Source organism: Athene noctua, chromosome 16 (genome assembly GCF_965140245.1).
Source record: "Athene noctua chromosome 16, bAthNoc1.hap1.1, whole genome shotgun sequence".
In the NCBI taxonomy this organism is placed as follows: Eukaryota; Metazoa; Chordata; class Aves; order Strigiformes; family Strigidae; genus Athene; species Athene noctua.
The window spans coordinates 11,681,596-11,698,720 of NC_134052.1; the positions used below are offsets into that span (position 1 = coordinate 11,681,596).

The 17,125-nt window shown below is 37.0% G+C and overlaps 1 protein-coding gene across 2 annotated transcripts in view; it reads left to right on the forward strand.

Annotated features, from left to right (window-relative positions):
- Window positions 1–11,363, forward strand: part of VAPB (VAMP associated protein B and C) — a 33,207-nt gene extending 21,844 nt beyond the window's left edge. The window contains exons 3-6 of one of the 2 annotated variants that reach the window (XM_074920208.1): window positions 2,700–2,803; window positions 5,037–5,117; window positions 6,596–6,649; window positions 9,047–11,363. In XM_074920208.1, coding sequence (XP_074776309.1) covers window positions 2,700–2,803; window positions 5,037–5,117; window positions 6,596–6,649; window positions 9,047–9,205 — 398 coding nt within the window. In that variant the 3' untranslated portion in view covers window positions 9,206–11,363. Of the gene's footprint in view, window positions 1–2,699; window positions 2,804–5,036; window positions 5,118–6,595; window positions 6,650–6,704; window positions 6,882–9,046 lie in introns of both variants that reach the window. The other variant, XM_074920207.1, reaches the window with a different exon arrangement.
- Window positions 11,364–17,125: the final 5,762 nt, after the last annotated feature.

A 17,125-nucleotide genomic window follows, 5' to 3' on the forward strand; every position in this document is an offset into this window, starting at 1 on the left:
ACTACTTTGCCAGTAAACTGTTTTAGGAAAAGGAAAGAGCATATTAGGTGGTCACTGCCTTTCCTTTATTGACAGAGGGCCTTGTGTAAAAAAGGGAGGGTGTAGCAGGAATGTATGAGAAAACTGGTATCAGTTTCTTTGGAAACACTTCAAAACACAATGTACGTAAGGTGGTTGTCCTTTGTGTTTGAATTTTGAGACAGACAGGTGGGCTGACAACTATAACCCGTGTTACTCCTCATTCCATTGATCTTTCAATGACTTTGCAGTTTTTGCTTGTGGTAGGATACTTCTGGTCCTTTAGATGTAGGGTGATCAGTTTAGAAAGTGGTTGAAATACATCTCTCTGCCTAATGGATGGATGCTGGTGTTTGTGAAATTGAAGATCATGTTAATCATTTTGTTTCTCTGCATTCTGATGAAAGCTGGTCAGAAACTTTTGACCAGATGAGATTATTATTTTGATAAGGCATTTTGTAGGTATATGCTTTTGCATAAGGTATGGAATTTCCAGTCAGAACAAAGGAGCTACATTGACAGAGCAAATTCTCTAGTAGTTAGGGTAGTTACATGGAACTGATTTTTCACAGAAACCCCCAATAGTATGTGAATAAATGTTGAAATGGCTTGGTTTCCTCTTGAATAAAGTACGTATTTTTGAGCTTCCCATCTGGCTTACGAGACATTTGCTGAATAATTTGTGTCAATGTGGCTTTCATGTATTGATCTAAAAATACAAGTGCTAACAACGTTTGTACTGTCGAGCCCTCTCTAGCTGCTTGCTCTTACGAGTCAGTGAATGGAATTCAGATCAGCAATCGTTTGGTGTTTGAGAATGGCTTCAGCACTATCACTTGGGAAATAATGATTTTTCAAATGAGCTTATAGTTGCACTCAGCAAGGCAAACTGATAAAACTGCAGATCTGGAGAAGTTCCATAAACAGTGGATAGTTTTGACTACCCAGTTGGTTCTTACACATCATGTAGATATGAAATAAGTTAGGTGTCTGCTGCAGGGGAGAAAAAAATTACGCAGCTGCTTTTCAATGATGCATCATGCAGTATCGAAATACATGTGCTCTCACAGTGCAATCGCTTCTGTTTGGAAAAAGAGTTTTAAAAGTAGCATGTTAATTTGCAAACATTTATTTTGGACTAGTATTTGATTACTGCAAGGTGAGTTTAAAATGTATAATAGTTTTTAAAGCACCTCCTCAGAGAATTTGCCACCTTCTTTCTCTTCTGGCTTTTAAAGGCCTGTGGCTGTTGATAGCCACAGATTGTGTGCATAATAAAGATGGCACAGCTGTAACATATTTGGCTCATTGAGGGAGGCATATTGGTTTGACTTGCCTTCATTTGCAATAAATAAAATCTTTGGATACAGCTTTTATATGACAAACCCCTACAATTAGTGCATATTAATTAAGGCATATAATGTTAATAGCACTCATACTTGAAAGTAATCCCGCTTCTTGAACTGCTTTCCTCTTAGTGATTTCATTGAGGACTCAAGTAGCCTCATGGGTCTCAAAAATGTGAATTTTTAAACCTTATACCATTTTTTATGTTGGCAGTCATCGCAGTATATACAAGCTTCATTTTAAATTTGAGGGGGTGGTAGCTTTTTGAACTATCTAATAACATGTTTGTGTAAACTGCTTTGCTTATTTTCACATATGTTCTGTGTCATGTTGAAGCCAAACCTGTGTTTGTTAATGTCACAGTAGCTGAATATCCAAGTGTCACTTGCAAAATGTAGGGGTTCTGAGTGACAACTGTGATTAAAGAATATTCCATGTAAATGAAATACATAACTCTTCTTCTTCAAGTTACTTCAACATGTTAGTTCTTTATCCAAAAAGAAAAGACATGGAAAATCCTAATGTTAAATAACTAAACAAAACAAAACAAATTTAAGAAATCACACGCACCCCCTGAACCTGCTGTTCCTTGCTCCCTACCCCTTGAACACAATCATTTTCTGCATAAGTACATTCTGGTATGTTTGTGTTTTTTCTGAATTGAGAGAACTACATTTCTTGCACACCTTTCAGAGGCAAAATTTATATAGCATTTAACCATAAACTTCCAGCTATAAATTGGTAACAAACTTTCAGCAACTTATTTTTGGAAGAGAAATGCTTGTACTTGATAAAACAAATACCGTGGGATGCTTGAACTTTATAGAGGAAATTTCCATCCTGAGACTTGAACGTCAGGGCTTAAAATGCTCGACTTTGCCTCTGTAGCTTTTCTCAGGAACCATCAGCAAATACTGTGTGCAACTAATCAGAATGCCAGCTTGTTACTTCTGCGTCAAGGATTGAGGAAGAAAAAAAAATGCTTTCTCTGAGAATTTTTTCCTCTGTCCCAGAAGATGCGTAAATGATCCTATTTACTATAAATTACTATTATTATCTTGCCATAGCCGTGTATGGAATATTGTACAGTGATCAGCATTCCAAAATTCTCAGACAAAAACCTAGACAGACTGAAAGTCTGTTTTTCTTATCTTCTTGAAAAATTTTGTTTTAAAGTGAGCTTCCTGATCTCAGCTGCTGCTTTGGTCATAACAGACATACAACTTGAAACCATTTCAACGTTTGTATTTCTCAAATGTGGTAACTATATCATCAGTGCATGACTATGCATCAGAGCAGTGTTAACACAAGGTGTTTTGGGTTTTTTCTTGCAGTGATGCTACAGCCTTTTGATTATGACCCTAATGAGAAAAGTAAACACAAGTTTATGGTTCAATCTATGTTTGCTCCAGCTGATACTTCAGATATGGAAGCAGTAGTAAGTATTGCATTAATTAAAATGGATTTCTTTCTGATTATATAATTGTATAAGACCTTTTACTTTGTTGCTTAAGGGCTGTTGTCAAACCATGCTGGAACGATCCTTGAAAGCTTTGCCAGATTTCCATGTCTGTGCATGGCAAGGTGTCTTCCCTTTATTTTGAGCCCCAGGAATCTTGCTCTGAAAGACACAGTTCTGGTTGCTTCTTTAGGACACTGCTGTCAGTAATGGGATGCCAAGCCATGAAACAAATGTTAAGTAGTTATAATTTTTTTCAGTATATATATATATATTTATTTTTTTTTAGAAAGGCAGACTTGAACTATATATTCTAAATCTGTAACATCTTTTATATTTTATGCCTCTACTCTATCTCGAGTCAACCCTTGAACAGTTTGTTTTCCCAGCAAGAACCATGAGGATTTAAAAGTATTGTATTTTTCTTTATCCCTTCATGTGTCTGTTGTGGCTTAGGTAAATGAAAGCCCTCACATTTTGTCCGGTGGATTACAAATGAGAGTAACAGAAGCATGTAGGTGCTAAAGCAAAGAAGGACAAAAGATGTAGAAATAAGATGTCAGGCTACATTAACACAACTTTGAAAGGAACAAACCAGTATGTCAACTGGTGGCTTTCCTGTAACAGCAAGATTTGCTGCTGCAAGAAGGTACAAGGAAGCTTTCTCTAGTCTAGCTTTTGTTATATTGAGAGAATACTCAGTAGCTATTGAGGACACAATAAAAAAGAAAAAAAGGCCTTTACTCTGAAGTGTGGGGCCTGTGTGTATTTGTATGTATACATATTACTTAAAAACAAAAAAGCCAACCCCCAAAAAAGTCAGAATACCTATCATGGCTTTTTTTACAGTAGTCTTTACAATATGCATCTTCTGAATAGCATTTTAAAGCTGTGGCACTCTGCAGGGTTAAGAATTTCCCTTCTGAAAGAGATTTATGGAACTATGTTTGTTTAATGGCCTCAAAATAAGATCCAGTGGGAGAAGCACCAATAGTAATAAAATGTCTGCATCACTAGAAAGATAAGCCAGTCTGCCTTTCTTTCTAACTCTTTAATTTTTATGAGTTACTTTATACCATGAAAAATATTATTCTGCTAGCAAAGAATTTTTTTTAGGACCTAGATGGCCTTTTCAGTTTTCCAGAGCTTCCAGACCAATATGATTTCTTTTCCTATAACACTTGATCAGTTCTCAGTTTTGTTACCACACTCCAAATCTCTTCCTATTCTGGATAAACAGGTGAGACAAATTACTGGAGTACTATAAACCTTTCAACACTTCACAGGCAGCCAACAACCTCGAAATAGAATTCTGACTTCAGCTGCAGAAGAACTGAAGTACAATTCAGCTATTTAGGATGAGTCAAATACTTCTTCAGGTTGCACAGGGGTTAGCCATAATTTGACACCTACTTGAGATCTGCTGAGCAATACGGTGGTACCAGAAGTGTGGTCATAGTGAAGAGAAGCATGTGAGAATGGCAGGACTTAAATGTGGACACTTCTTGCTGTATATCACTACTATGAATCAGTCTTTCAGTTCAGGGTTACAGCCGATACCGAGCAAAGATTTGTAACTGTTAATCCCGATTAAAAATATTGGAAGGAAGCTTTTTTTACAGTGGACTCCCTAGTTGAAGGGGAGAGAAGAATGAGAGGGGAAGGTATCCTTTTCTTTATTTCGCATACCTGTTGTTGTATATACATTGATGCTGAAAAATAAGGAGGTGCAAATTCAGGAGGGGGAAGAATAGTCCTGTGGTTCATACCAGAAGAAAACCTCGTGTGACATTTGAAAAGCTTGAATAGGGTCTCCACTGTACAGAGACTTCAAAACTAACATTGTTACTGATTTGGGTTTGTGTTAACCTCCCTTCCTTTGAATGCACCCTTCTTTTTTTTTTTTTTTTTTTAAAATCAGGACCATAGCTCCCCCTATCTTTGTTAATTACTCTTACACAGTTCCCAGTTCTCATAAATTACCTGTGTAAATTTCAGACTAACTAGAATTATTTTCTTCGTAGTAGTTGGTCTGTCTTTATGATACCACTCACATGTATTTGGTTTTGTTTTTCATCGTGTGTGGTGAATGGTAATGTGATAAACACCTGTGAGGTTTTTCCTGAGTAAGATGATGTCATTTGTTTACATAATACACTGCATTTTCCATCTTCCTTATTATACCAATGTGTTTAATATTAAATTATTCCAGTGGAAAGAAGCAAAACCAGAAGAACTTATGGATTCGAAACTTAGATGTGTGTTTGAGCTACCAGCAGAAAATGATAAGCCTGTGAGTATTTACAGATGCATATTGAGTGTTTTAACTTAATACCACAGTAAATCATGTAAAATGGCATGTTTATACAGACAGCTATATAAGCAAAAGACAGAACCCTCTGTTTCACTGCCTGGATGGCATCACCCTTTGAAAACACAATATAAACTATTTAAAATCTTAGTGATGCTTAATGTAACTAACAGCTAATTTGAACAATGTAAGTGCAACACAACTACAAAGAAATCTTTGAGTTGATCTGTTTTAATTTAGTGAAAGATTAGAAGATAAAGAATATTTTTTAAAAATTTGAAAAATGCTGATTGATGGTCATAAAACTCAGAGTTTTATACTGAAGCAGTTATAACTGTCAACAGTATAAATTTGCCTGTCCAACACTCCCCTTTGCTTCTTTGATACAACACTGATTTTAGCAAGTAAATTGGTAGAAAGCTAGTAAAAAGGACACAAATGCAGTTAGGGATTATATTGCAGTTAGCAGCTATAACATTGTGGGATCCTTTTTTGTTAGGGTAAAGAACACATTAATTTCAATGGCAGTATGTAGTGTCAAACGTAGAACTGATAATGGATTGAATAAACTGAAAAATGTTTCCTAGTATGCAGGTATTGAAGGCACAGTTGTTCTTCATTGCACTGGACATCTTGTGATTAATGATTATGTATTGTTATAATGTCACTATTGTAGTCTCACTGTGTCTGCTCTGCCTGCTCCAGGCAGTGAACATTTGCTCTAAAAGTGGGTGCTTTTGTTTTAGGCCAGGGTACCTCCTGTGTTTCCAGTTTAGAGATGTGATGAGAGGAAGGAAAAAATCTGAATTAAATGAAACTTAACAGCTATTCTGTTTAGTTGTAACTTTTTCTGTAACCCCTAAAATTCATTAGGGCAAAGCACAGCACAGATAGTAACAAGATCCTATTACTTTATAGGTATAAATAAAAGTCTTCATGTTAAGACTTTGTTGGCAGTTTGGGTGGGGAAGAGAGTGGTTTATTTTTTATGAGAGCCAGGCTCTTTGCATTCTAAAGTGACAACATGAAGAGGATCCAGAGGCAGGAAAGGGAGGAGGCTTTGAGGTCTGCAGTTTGTTTCCTAACTTGGGTTGCAAGTTCCTCCATCACCACATAAACGCAGAAAGATGGAGAGGTGATAGCAGCAGCGGTGGGAACTGCAGCAGAGCAGGTGGGTAGTTGCTAGCAGTACCCTGGTTCCTGGAGTAGCTGCTTGTGTTGTGCTTGCAGAGGGAAAGCTGAGGAGACCACTAATACTCCATGAGCAGACTGTGAGTAAGTTAAGTTCCCATTCATACTGTGGGACATGGTCTAAGGATATTTTCTTTTCTGTATATGAAGGGACTGAAAAGTCAAGGTCCTTCTGTCTGCACTTAACTGCTGCTGATCTGCTGTTTTCTGTGAAACAGAAAGGGGAATTAAAGGTGAAAGAAAAATGTTGTTTATTTCTTTTGATACAGGCATGTTTCAGGTGTGCACAGACAATTTTACCTGCTTCTCCTCCTAAATATCAGGTGTGTGGTGTGGTGTTAATAACTAACCAAAAGTCACTCTATCCTTTTTTAACAGCATGACATAGAAATAAATAAAATTGTATCCACAACTGCAACAAAGACAGATTCCTCTGTAATGTCTAAATCAATAAGTTCTTCTTTGGATGACACTGAAGTTAAGAAAGTAATGGAAGACTATAAGAGGCTTCAAGTAGAAGTTCAGAGGTTACGGGAGGAGAATAAACAGTTTAAGGTAAAGATACTCTTTTTTTTTTTTTTTCCGGATTTACCCTTTCCTGAAAAGAAACTTCCAACTTAAAGGTTTTGTTGCCTGACCTTGGCACAACATTTTGTCTATAATTAAAATATATTCAGATTTCTCTCTGTAAAGTGATAAAAAGTCCTGAAATCAATGATTCCTTTGAAAGGAGCATACAAGTTGTGCAGTCAGAGGAACTTGATTGGATAGCAACCCAAAGTAATGAATTCCCTCTTTTTTTTTTTTTTTTTCTTTTCCCACCTAATTTTCTGAGTCTGAATTAAGCATTCATTGTTGGATTTGGCCCTGTTCTCTCAAACTGATGGGAGCATGAGGGCAGTGTTGTACAAATACTGAGTGTTTTAGTAGTTGCACCTATAATATGCAGTTGAAATGACCAAGGATAGATAAAATAATAGGAAATATGCTTCCTGTCATATCCAGCACATCACTGTGAAATTAAGTAATTGAGAAGCCTTTATCACCATGCTGAAAAACTTTTTGAAGTAGTTCCATTTGTTGTAAGTGTCTAGTTTCACAGATAACACAACCAATGAAAATTTGGAACTTGTGACTATTGGAGCCCAATGAAAGGAACTCTCTTCTGTCAGCTCTGATGCTGCTCGGCTGGCTGCATGCAGAAATTCTTTAAACATTTGTAAACCAGTTTTGTTTTGCACATAGAAATAATATATGTATGTAGCTGAGACCTTAACTTCTTGTATTCTCGTTTTGCCAGTGTCTCACAATGCTATTAGTGCTATGTGATTTTATTTTACTTTTTTGTGAATCAGTCTCAAATAAACACTCTACAGGAGATACCTGGAATTGAGCTGGTGCCTCACAGTAACATCTTAAAATGGTGAACTGCTTGTTCCTGTTGTGGAGTGTTAGAAACATTTGTAAAGCATCAGAAATGTTAAAGTACCGCCAGCCACCAGGTGCTGTCAGTGTCAGGGTAGAATCACTGTCAAAAGTGACTCAAAAATATTTAAAACAAAAATGTGTTATTTCTAGCAGTAAAATTACTATTAGATAAACATTACTTTATTACTTTATGGAAGTCAGTTGTCCCCATCCAGACTTACAGAAGTGGGGAGGTATCAGGTCGTCTCTGACTTTTAATAAATTTATTTATTTTAAAAAAATTTGTTTTCCTCCAGAATGTTAGGATGCCTCTTTAAATTTAGAAGTGAGACTCTGACATACCCCAAGTCTTTTGAATTTCACTTATCTGACAGTTTTTAAGACTGTGGTAATTTTTATTGCAACTTTATTTCTTTTTTTTTTTATGTATAGACTCAAGGTTTTTGCTTCAGTATCTTAGAGTTTTGCACTGTAATACTCTATTACATAAAAAATTCTAACACTGTTGTTTCAGCTGTATACAAGTTAGGTCACAAAAGGCTTGTTTTACCACCTCCTAATGTGCTCTGTGTGTGTGTGGATGGAGTGTGCTAACACACAGCTGTGCTGCACAACAGTTTAGATCCAGAGGTGGGGAACGTTGTCTCCACTTGATAATATCTGGTGTTTATGATGTTTTATCTGTTGTCTGATACATCTTTAAATCAAGAGAGCTGTCAAACTCATACCAAGAAAATACCCTAACTATTGCCATTAGTTTCATGTCAAAATGTCAGCATTAATATGATGGGAGAAATAGATTTCCCTTCAAATGCTGGTAAAATGTGCTTGTGACATCTAACTAGGGGAATGATGAGTATAATTGCCTTCAAGTTGCATGTTTTTCACAACCTCTTTTAGTTATAATGAAAAGCATTTTCCCCGACAGCACTATATTTGCTTATAGAATAAGAAAAGCATCTTCATGCTGTTCCCTCCATCATTGTTTTTCAAGGTCTGGAGCTGTCTCCAGACCTTGGACAAGTGTTCTTGCAGGCTTTCTCATTGCTTCCCCTGTTACCTTAGTCAGCAGGAGAAAACTTCCGAGAGCATGGGGTTTTTGCTTTGCTAGGAATAGAGAATTCCTCTCCTACCTCACTACCCTTTCCTTCTCAGGATTATCTAGGAAATAGAGCTCTAAACTAGCTGTAAATTAGCTTTCACCTATATTATGCTCACCTAAAATAAATATGATAAGGGTGAACATTTAAAGCGCTTTTTTTGGTAGAAATGATCAACATATCTTCCTTTAGGAAGAAGATGGACTGCGGATGAGGAAGGCACCCCAGACAAACAACCCAATATCTGCTTCTGCAGCTGCTGTCAAGGACGAAGGGCTCAGCTCCAGACTACTTGCTTTGGTGGTTTTGTTCTTTGTCTTTGGTGTAATTATAGGAAAAATAGCCTTGTAGAGGCAGCATGCTGGAAATTGTAAATTGGTTTGATGGTTCTGCCATATCATTGGATTAAATTTATTCATAACAATGTTTAAAAAAAAAAAAAATTAATGTATGACATCTCACAGGTCTTGCCTTTAAATTACCCCTGCACAAATACTATGTAACATAATCTAGAAAGTTTAAAATGTACAATGAGTGAATGAATGAAAGAGAATATGCTTCAGTGATGAAGGGAGGGGAGAAAATAATGATTTAACACTACAATGGAATATTGTATATGTCATTTTAAACATTCTTAGACCCTGGTACATGTTGCTGGATTACCTCTTTTTAAAAAATAAAAAATAAAAAAAGGAAAAATAGAAAAAAACTATTCCTCCACTGCTGGAGCTGGCCCTATTGGATGTTTGGAGCTGGGTTAGGCAGGAGGTGTTGATAACCTGTAAAATACGTTAATCCACCATTCTGCTCATAAATTTAACAGTTTCTGTCAGTGTCTTCAATTCTGTGCAAGTTATCAATTTCTTGGCACTTAAATGAATAGTGAGAAGCTGAAAAGAATTTTATGTGGCAATGCTGAATGTGCTAAGCATCATTAAGAGGCATATATTGACTGGTATGACGCTCATTTGGAATAAAGGTCAATGCCTTGTTCTCATAAAGGGACCAAGCTACATTGCTGTTGGTTCATTTAGTTGAATTAAAATGTTATTCAGAGATGTTTAATGCATATTTAACTTATTTAATGTATTTCATCTCATGTTTCCTTATTGTCACAAAATTGACTAATACTTTATGGTATGAAAAGGCACCTGTTTAAAGCCAGTGACTAGAACTAAAAATTTGCTGCTGTAGTGATGCGAGATTCTTCTGCCTCCTGGTGTTTTGGGCACTACACAATTGTTGGGAGTTTTGATCATCTGAGCATTGGAGAAACAGTGGTCAGGAAACTGTTTTTGTATGTAAATAAGTCTATCTAGGGGAAAAAATATTAGTAGTAAACTAGTCCTATGCCGTAAAAGACCAATCCTGTTTGACTATGTAGCATCTTAAAAAAAAAAGAAAAAAAAAAAGAAAAGAAAAATTAAATAAAGCCCCCAAATTGATGTTTCCTTTGTTACTTTTGTCATGTTCTCACAGTTTTAGAGGGGGGAGGAAACAGTGTTCTCTGTCAACTTTGTTTATGGCATAAGGAAACTTGCAGCCTTGTTTCAGGATGATTTTTTTTTTTCCCAGCCTAATTTTAAAATCAGTCCAAACAACCCCATCATGAGCCTGATATACGTAAGTGTTGTTGAGAGTAACCATGCTGATTGCTGAGGTACAAGGTAACTTCCTATTTTTCAGTTTAGTTGGATTCAGTAGTTAAGATGCTTGATAGCATGTTGAAAGTAAGGCTAAGGTAATTTTGTTTCTAAGCATACTTTTAGTACAAAATACATAAACTCAGTATGTTTTAACATGTTGAACTTCAGTAGATTAAATAGCTTTTGAGCAGGTAAATTCCTGTATATTCTTAGATGGTAGGTCCAAAAACCATTGGTGACAAAAGTTTTTGTAACACGTTTCAGGATTAAGATACCTATTTTAAGTGACTTCTTTCATTCCTTTATTATTCCTGTGATTTCTTGAGAAAGCTGTTTGGGCTGCAGCCTGTCTGCTACACTCGTTGACCTTTATATTTGTTCCACTTGTGTCTCAAGGGTTTCCTGCTTTGCAAGTGCAAATAAGTGGAAATTTTATGTGCGGTTTAATAAGAAAATTGGAGGAAAAAAATCTTAACTGGTGTGTTCAGCTTATGAACACAACTCTGGAAGTACCTCCTAAAGATTCAGCAAATGAGAGGTGTATCTTTAGCATTTTAAAATGCTAGTGCCTTGTCTGCTCAGGGTGGAAGTGACAAAGCTATTAAAGTACGCCTGCGAAGGGCACAGAAATGGGAGATGAGCTGGAAAGAATGAAGCAGTGAGCTCAGTGTGACAAATTGGGCAGAGTTGATCAAGAAAAAAGTACTTTACAGGCAGTAGAAGCGAATGAAAACTTTTACATGAGAAACATTTTAAAAGAACCTTTTCAGAAAAAGGTTGTGAGTGGTGTTGCAAAGTTAGTTTTCATGACTTCGAAGAATGTATTTGCAAAAACCTTTACTGAAGGGAGACAGAGCTATGCAGTATTTTTTTTTTAAGAGGCTGTAAATATCTTGATCTTTTGAGATCTTTTTTTTTTTTTTTTTTGAGAGCCCTTTGTTCTGATGAAAAACAGCCTCAAAAAAGTTTGTTTAAAAAAAAAAAATCACTGTCTTTGCAGGGTAAAGGGGGAGGATTGAAGCTTTAAACTGGTCTGTTGTCAGTGTATCTGTAATACTGTTCCAGGCAAATTTTACACACACTGTTAGCTACCGCAGTTGACTTTGCTGGCACAGGCAGCTCCCAGATGAAGGGAAAGGCTGGCAGAATGTCTGTCCTCCTTCCAGTGTTCAGTAGTCACTTCTTAGTGATCTGTGACAACATGGAACTTTAAATCATTTGTGAGCAAAGTTGTTCCTGTTGTCTGCACCCCAGGATTATAAAGAAGTCCCAGAAAACACTCTCATGCTTTGCTAAATGCCTTACAAACGTGATGGAGGAGACCAACAGAGGACCTTAGTTAAGGATCTGTTGGTAACAAGTGCAGCCTGCAGTTGGGGCTGACCCACACCATCAGTCCTAAAAGAGACTGTTAGATTAACTGCTTATATTTTGGAAGTTAACAAAATTGTGAGGTCTTTCCTAACCATTTCTGACAACAACCTGAACAGACAGTAGCACTGAATTGTCTGGGTAATGCTTTTGCTGAGCTTAAAGTAAAATGACTGATCAGTTGGAATCCTTATTACCTGTCCGTTTGACCGGACCCTTCTTTCATATGCAGTAGAAAGAAATCTTAAGGATGTTTTTTCTTCCAAGGTTCCTAAAAGGCCAGTCTGTAGATACATTGCAAAATTATATTGGATGGATGTTCTTAAGGCACCTGGATCTTTTGTAAGTTGTTTCTTACATGATGACACCAGAGCAAATGTTTTCATGAAGTATTCATAGAAAGTGAATTATTCTGGAGGGCATTGTATATCTTAGGTAGTTATGCATGAAACATAGAGTTTCTAAATAAGATTATTGTCTGGTGTCCTCACATAACACCAGATATTAGAAAACTGTAATTGATACATGATAGTAGAAATCAAGTTATTACTTAATCTAATTATTGTCCGTACTGTTATTTTAAGATGCCCACTTGCATATACATTTATTGTTAATTTTTGTAAGAGCCAGTAGAGGCTGCTTAGGTAGTCTTCATTTTGTGCAGCTTTACACTCCTGTCTGCACTCTTTGAGCAAATTTGGCATAAATAGATGTTAAAATGCCTTGAAGCCTAGTACTGGGAAATGAATGGAAAGTGGTTTCCACTATTTCCATGTAGTTATCCACATCTTAAAGCAAATATTCCATGCATGAATGATCATAACTATTGCTCTGCACTGGCAGTTGTCAGCTATGAATGTGCAACTGGAACAATTGCATATGCAAGCCAGGCACCCAGTTTCAAGTTCCTGTTGAATAGCCTTAGGGATTGAAGAGCAAGATAATACTGTGTGTGTCATGTTGAGAGGGATTGATGTACCATAATGTAATTTTCTAAAAATACAGGATTGTAATAGCTTGATGGTGGTATTCCATGCTACTTTTTTGTCCTGAAATGCTGTTAGTGGGATAAAGTTGGAACCTCACTTTGCAAATCACTAGTTTCTTCTCACCAATAAACTATAAAGGGTTTCTATTAGCTGCACATGGAAACTTGCAATTCTTACTATAATCTTGACTTAGCAGTCAGTATATTTATGTAGTGGCGTGCACACAAAAATGGATTGTTAACGTCTTAAGATAATTAATGTTGCAGCTGCCTAAAGGAAAGAAAACTGTCATCCCTTTTCTTTAGAAATGTGTATGACACTTTCATCTCTTAATTAGAACAATTCCGTAATTATTGGGCACAGTAGTGACTAAGTGTAGTAGTATTAAGTTTTTGAAACTATACTTCTCTTGTTCTACGTGATGTCCTGAAATGCCATATCCTGAGTTCTGTTTTCTATATAAAGTAACTGAGAAAAAAACACAACCAAAAATCCCTCTGTTTGAAATTAAAGAACATGTAAAACAAGCACTCTGAACTTCGTGTTTGTTGTGGCTGTGTTACAGCTGCAATAGTACTTCACAGCAGCACTAGAGCAGCTTGGGGTTGGAGAGCCCCTTTTCCAGTGTTTGAAGATGGGTTAGCATCCATTCCTCAAATCCTCAGGAGAGCAAACTGAGAAGGGACAGGTGGTGAGTGAATTTCAGTGTACATATTTGAGATTTTTTTTTTTTGTCAGAAACACTAATATAACAAGAATAAAATAATCTGTACAGGAGTGAGACTGGTTCAGTACTGTATGTGGAAGTTACTATTCTCTGTAATCGGATACATGTCAACAAATTTAATTTACTAATTAGGAAATATGTGCATAAGCCAATATTCAGGCATTTTAGACAGAAGAGCAACTACTGAGCAAGGCTGCTTGCTCATGTGAAACCTAGCAGTTCTCTAGCTGCACTTCATTAGAGGCTGACAATGGGACACAATGCTAGTATAAATCATCAGTTACAGTTAGATAAATCGTGGGATTTATTGTTCAAGCAGGGCAATGCTGGTCCTTTGACCATGTCCAATTAAGATTTCTTTATATTATGCTGACAGCTTCATGTATACTGAATCACTTTGTCTAATGGGTGTCAGTGCAAAAGTGACATTACTCATTGTGCTGTAACTAACTATTATTTTGATTAGCTTCAGAGGACAAAGTGATTGCGCATTTCCACTACTCAAATCTGCTTAACTATAAAATTTGTTTTATTAATGGGTTGATTTTTTTTTTTACTGGATACATGTAGGTTATTTTTTAAAATAACACAAGTAAGAGCCAGCCAGAAGTCTCTTAAATGTAATATTTTAATAAGCATGCACTTGCACACTTGTAGAATGACTGTATACCTGTCATTTACTCTGTCATTTCCTGTGGCTTCGTTTCCTTCCATAGAACTGCTTTCACACTTGTACTTTGAAGAGTAAAACTTTAGAAAACTTTACTAAACTTCAGTGTAGATCTTCTTGCCTCCCAGTTCAGGCCTAAGTTTGTCCTGAAGCTTTTGTGTATGTGAAAACTACAGAAAGGAGCATAGAGTCTATGAGGACGGAAAGAAGGCTGCTTTTCCGTGAAGCAAACTTGAACTTTGGATCTTTCCTCTTATGATCTGTCGTTATAAAATGGCCTTTTCCAGATGGCAAAACAAAAGAAGTTAAGAAAACAAATGAATTAAGAAGAATTAATTGAAACAGTGTATTACAAGTTGACATTATACATCTGGCATTTCTGTTTATGTTTCTGCATCAGTACATTTTATTCTTATTTAATAAGTTCCTAATTTCTTGATTTTTTTTTAAAAGATTTTGAAGTGCCTATGAAGAACTGAAAAACAGCCTGTAGTAAAGTATTGTTCCCAGTTTAGCTGTACTTCATTTTTTTTAATCAAATCTTTTTTTTTCAGTGGATAAACTCACAAGATTAGAAAAGCCTCTTGAACTCCCTCGTGTTTGAGTTGGCAAAATTCCCACGCACAATTATCCACACAAAACTACTTTTAAAAGACCTTTATTAAGGCTGTACAAAGTCAAGCACTCAGAAGTTAGGAAATGGCAAAACCAAGTTTGTGCACTTAGCTTGGCCACTTTATATGTTGCAGTATCTGATCAAGCCTTCACTACTGGGTCAAAGTGATCAAAGGCTGCCCAGAAGTTGTCTAAAACTGCCCATCTTTGTGTGCCTGACCTTACAGAATCTTGATATGTATAATTAGGTTTTTAGAAGTTGAACTTTAAAAATGGCCTCATGGTGTTGTGTGTGTCAGGACTGAATCCTTTAGGTTCTGTGTGTGGACACCCGTTCTTGACCCAAGCAGGCGATGTGGGGAGTAACTGAGCTGAAGCAGCAATTTTTGTTTTCACATTTCACTGGGAGGCCACACAGAAGTGTGATTGGAGCCAGGAATTTTTGCTTCAGTTCTGAGCCCGAAAGAGCATTTCTCTGGAGGCTGCGGACTCTCCTGCCCAGTTTCTTTTCTGATCTGTTCTGCCTGAGCTGTCAAATCTCGCTCCCTTCCCTCCCCCAGCCCTTTGGTTCCATCCAAGTCATCCTTGTTCCTTCACTGCTCCTTGGCAGAGAAACCAATGTTCAGCCGAGCGTCTTTAAATGGCTTTTTTTCTCTGCTGCCTATTTTCTGTGTCAGTCCCTTTCTCCTCATCGCCCTTCCAGTCTTGCTCTGCCCCAGCTGCCTGTCCCGGACCTCGGGCCACAGGAGCTGCCTGGCAGAGCCCTCCCCGACACGGATGTCTGCTCTGGGCCCAGGTGCCTTTTCTCATCCTGGGTAACACTCACCTTTCTGCTTGCTCTTTGATCAAATTTGTCCCTCCTTTCTCTTAGCTCTGTGTAGAGTTTGGAGCAGTGAGTCTTGTCAACCATCTCCTTTCTGTCTCCAGCTTTTCTCTGCTGTTTCAGTGCAGCATATTTATCATAAATGACAGGCATTTGTATATTCAGTGTGGATTGTTTAGCAAATGAAGCACTAGCTCAATGCTGTTAATATATTCAGGTGTTTTAAAACATTTTTATGTGTTTTGTTTCAGTTTAAGAATTGTTTGGGAAATCTAGAATGCAAAATACATCCTAAGGTAAACAGGGGGACATAAAGATGGCTAACAGGCAAAATAAGTTAATTGAGCTGTAAAGAGTAGATCAGACCCATGACTATGTCTGGCAAACTCAGTTCATGCTTTAAATTTTTGTGCCTGCTAGAGAAGCAGAAAATTGCAAAGGCAACTTGCCTGAGTAGCTTATGATATTCAAGAAGGTACAAAAGACTTCCATTCTCAGACTCCGTGTAGGAAGCTAGTATATATATTCAGAGTGTTTGAAATTTATTTTATTTTTCTCTGTTTTTGGGAGTGGTTAAAAAATTATTAAACTTTTGGGAAGTATTATATAAGAAGTGAATGGGGATGAGTTCACCAAAACACATGTGCCTGTTACTATTGACTTTCAGCTGGTACTAAGCTGCCAGTGCACGCTCACTTGGTTTTTCTTCATAGGCACAATACAAAGATACATATTTATTTTACAGTTGAAAGGAACCCGGTAGTCAGGACTAATGTTCATTGTCTGTATCCTAGACCTGTTTTTCTAATGCAGTGTTAGACATGAAACTTGAAGTTACTTGGTCTTGTCTTGCTTATGTCAGATGAAGATAAATGAATTGCAGAACTAGAAGTTGGAATCCTGATTACATTGGAGCTAGGCATACAGCCACGCAGACTGCTAATAAATGTAATTGGTGCTTCAAAAGGGCATAGCTGAGCAAATTTCTTATCAAGTCTGGTAGTGAAGAAGAAATTAGATGGAAAACTGAATTAGAATTGGCAGTTTTCTAAGTGAAAGGTATTAAATGGCCAAAAACCCAATAATTTTGCAATCGAGAAGGGAGACAACTTTGGCTGACCGCCCATCCTGTTTCAGTGATGAAATGAAGGGAAAAATTAGATGTAAAGTAATATAAAACAAATAAGAAAGGGGGAAGCAGACAGCAATCAACTCAAAATGAGAGTTACGAAGTGTAGAAAATTAATAAGGAAAGCAGTAGCCAAAGGAGAAGAAACATACACGGGTGGGAGTGCATAAGGAAAGCAATAGCCAAAGGAAAAGAAAAATACATGGGTGGGAGTGCTTGGAGAGGGTGATAAAGAGCAGAAGTTCGGAGTAAATCCATGGTAGGATAAGGGCCATTGCTAGGTGCAGGTGGTAAAACTGCT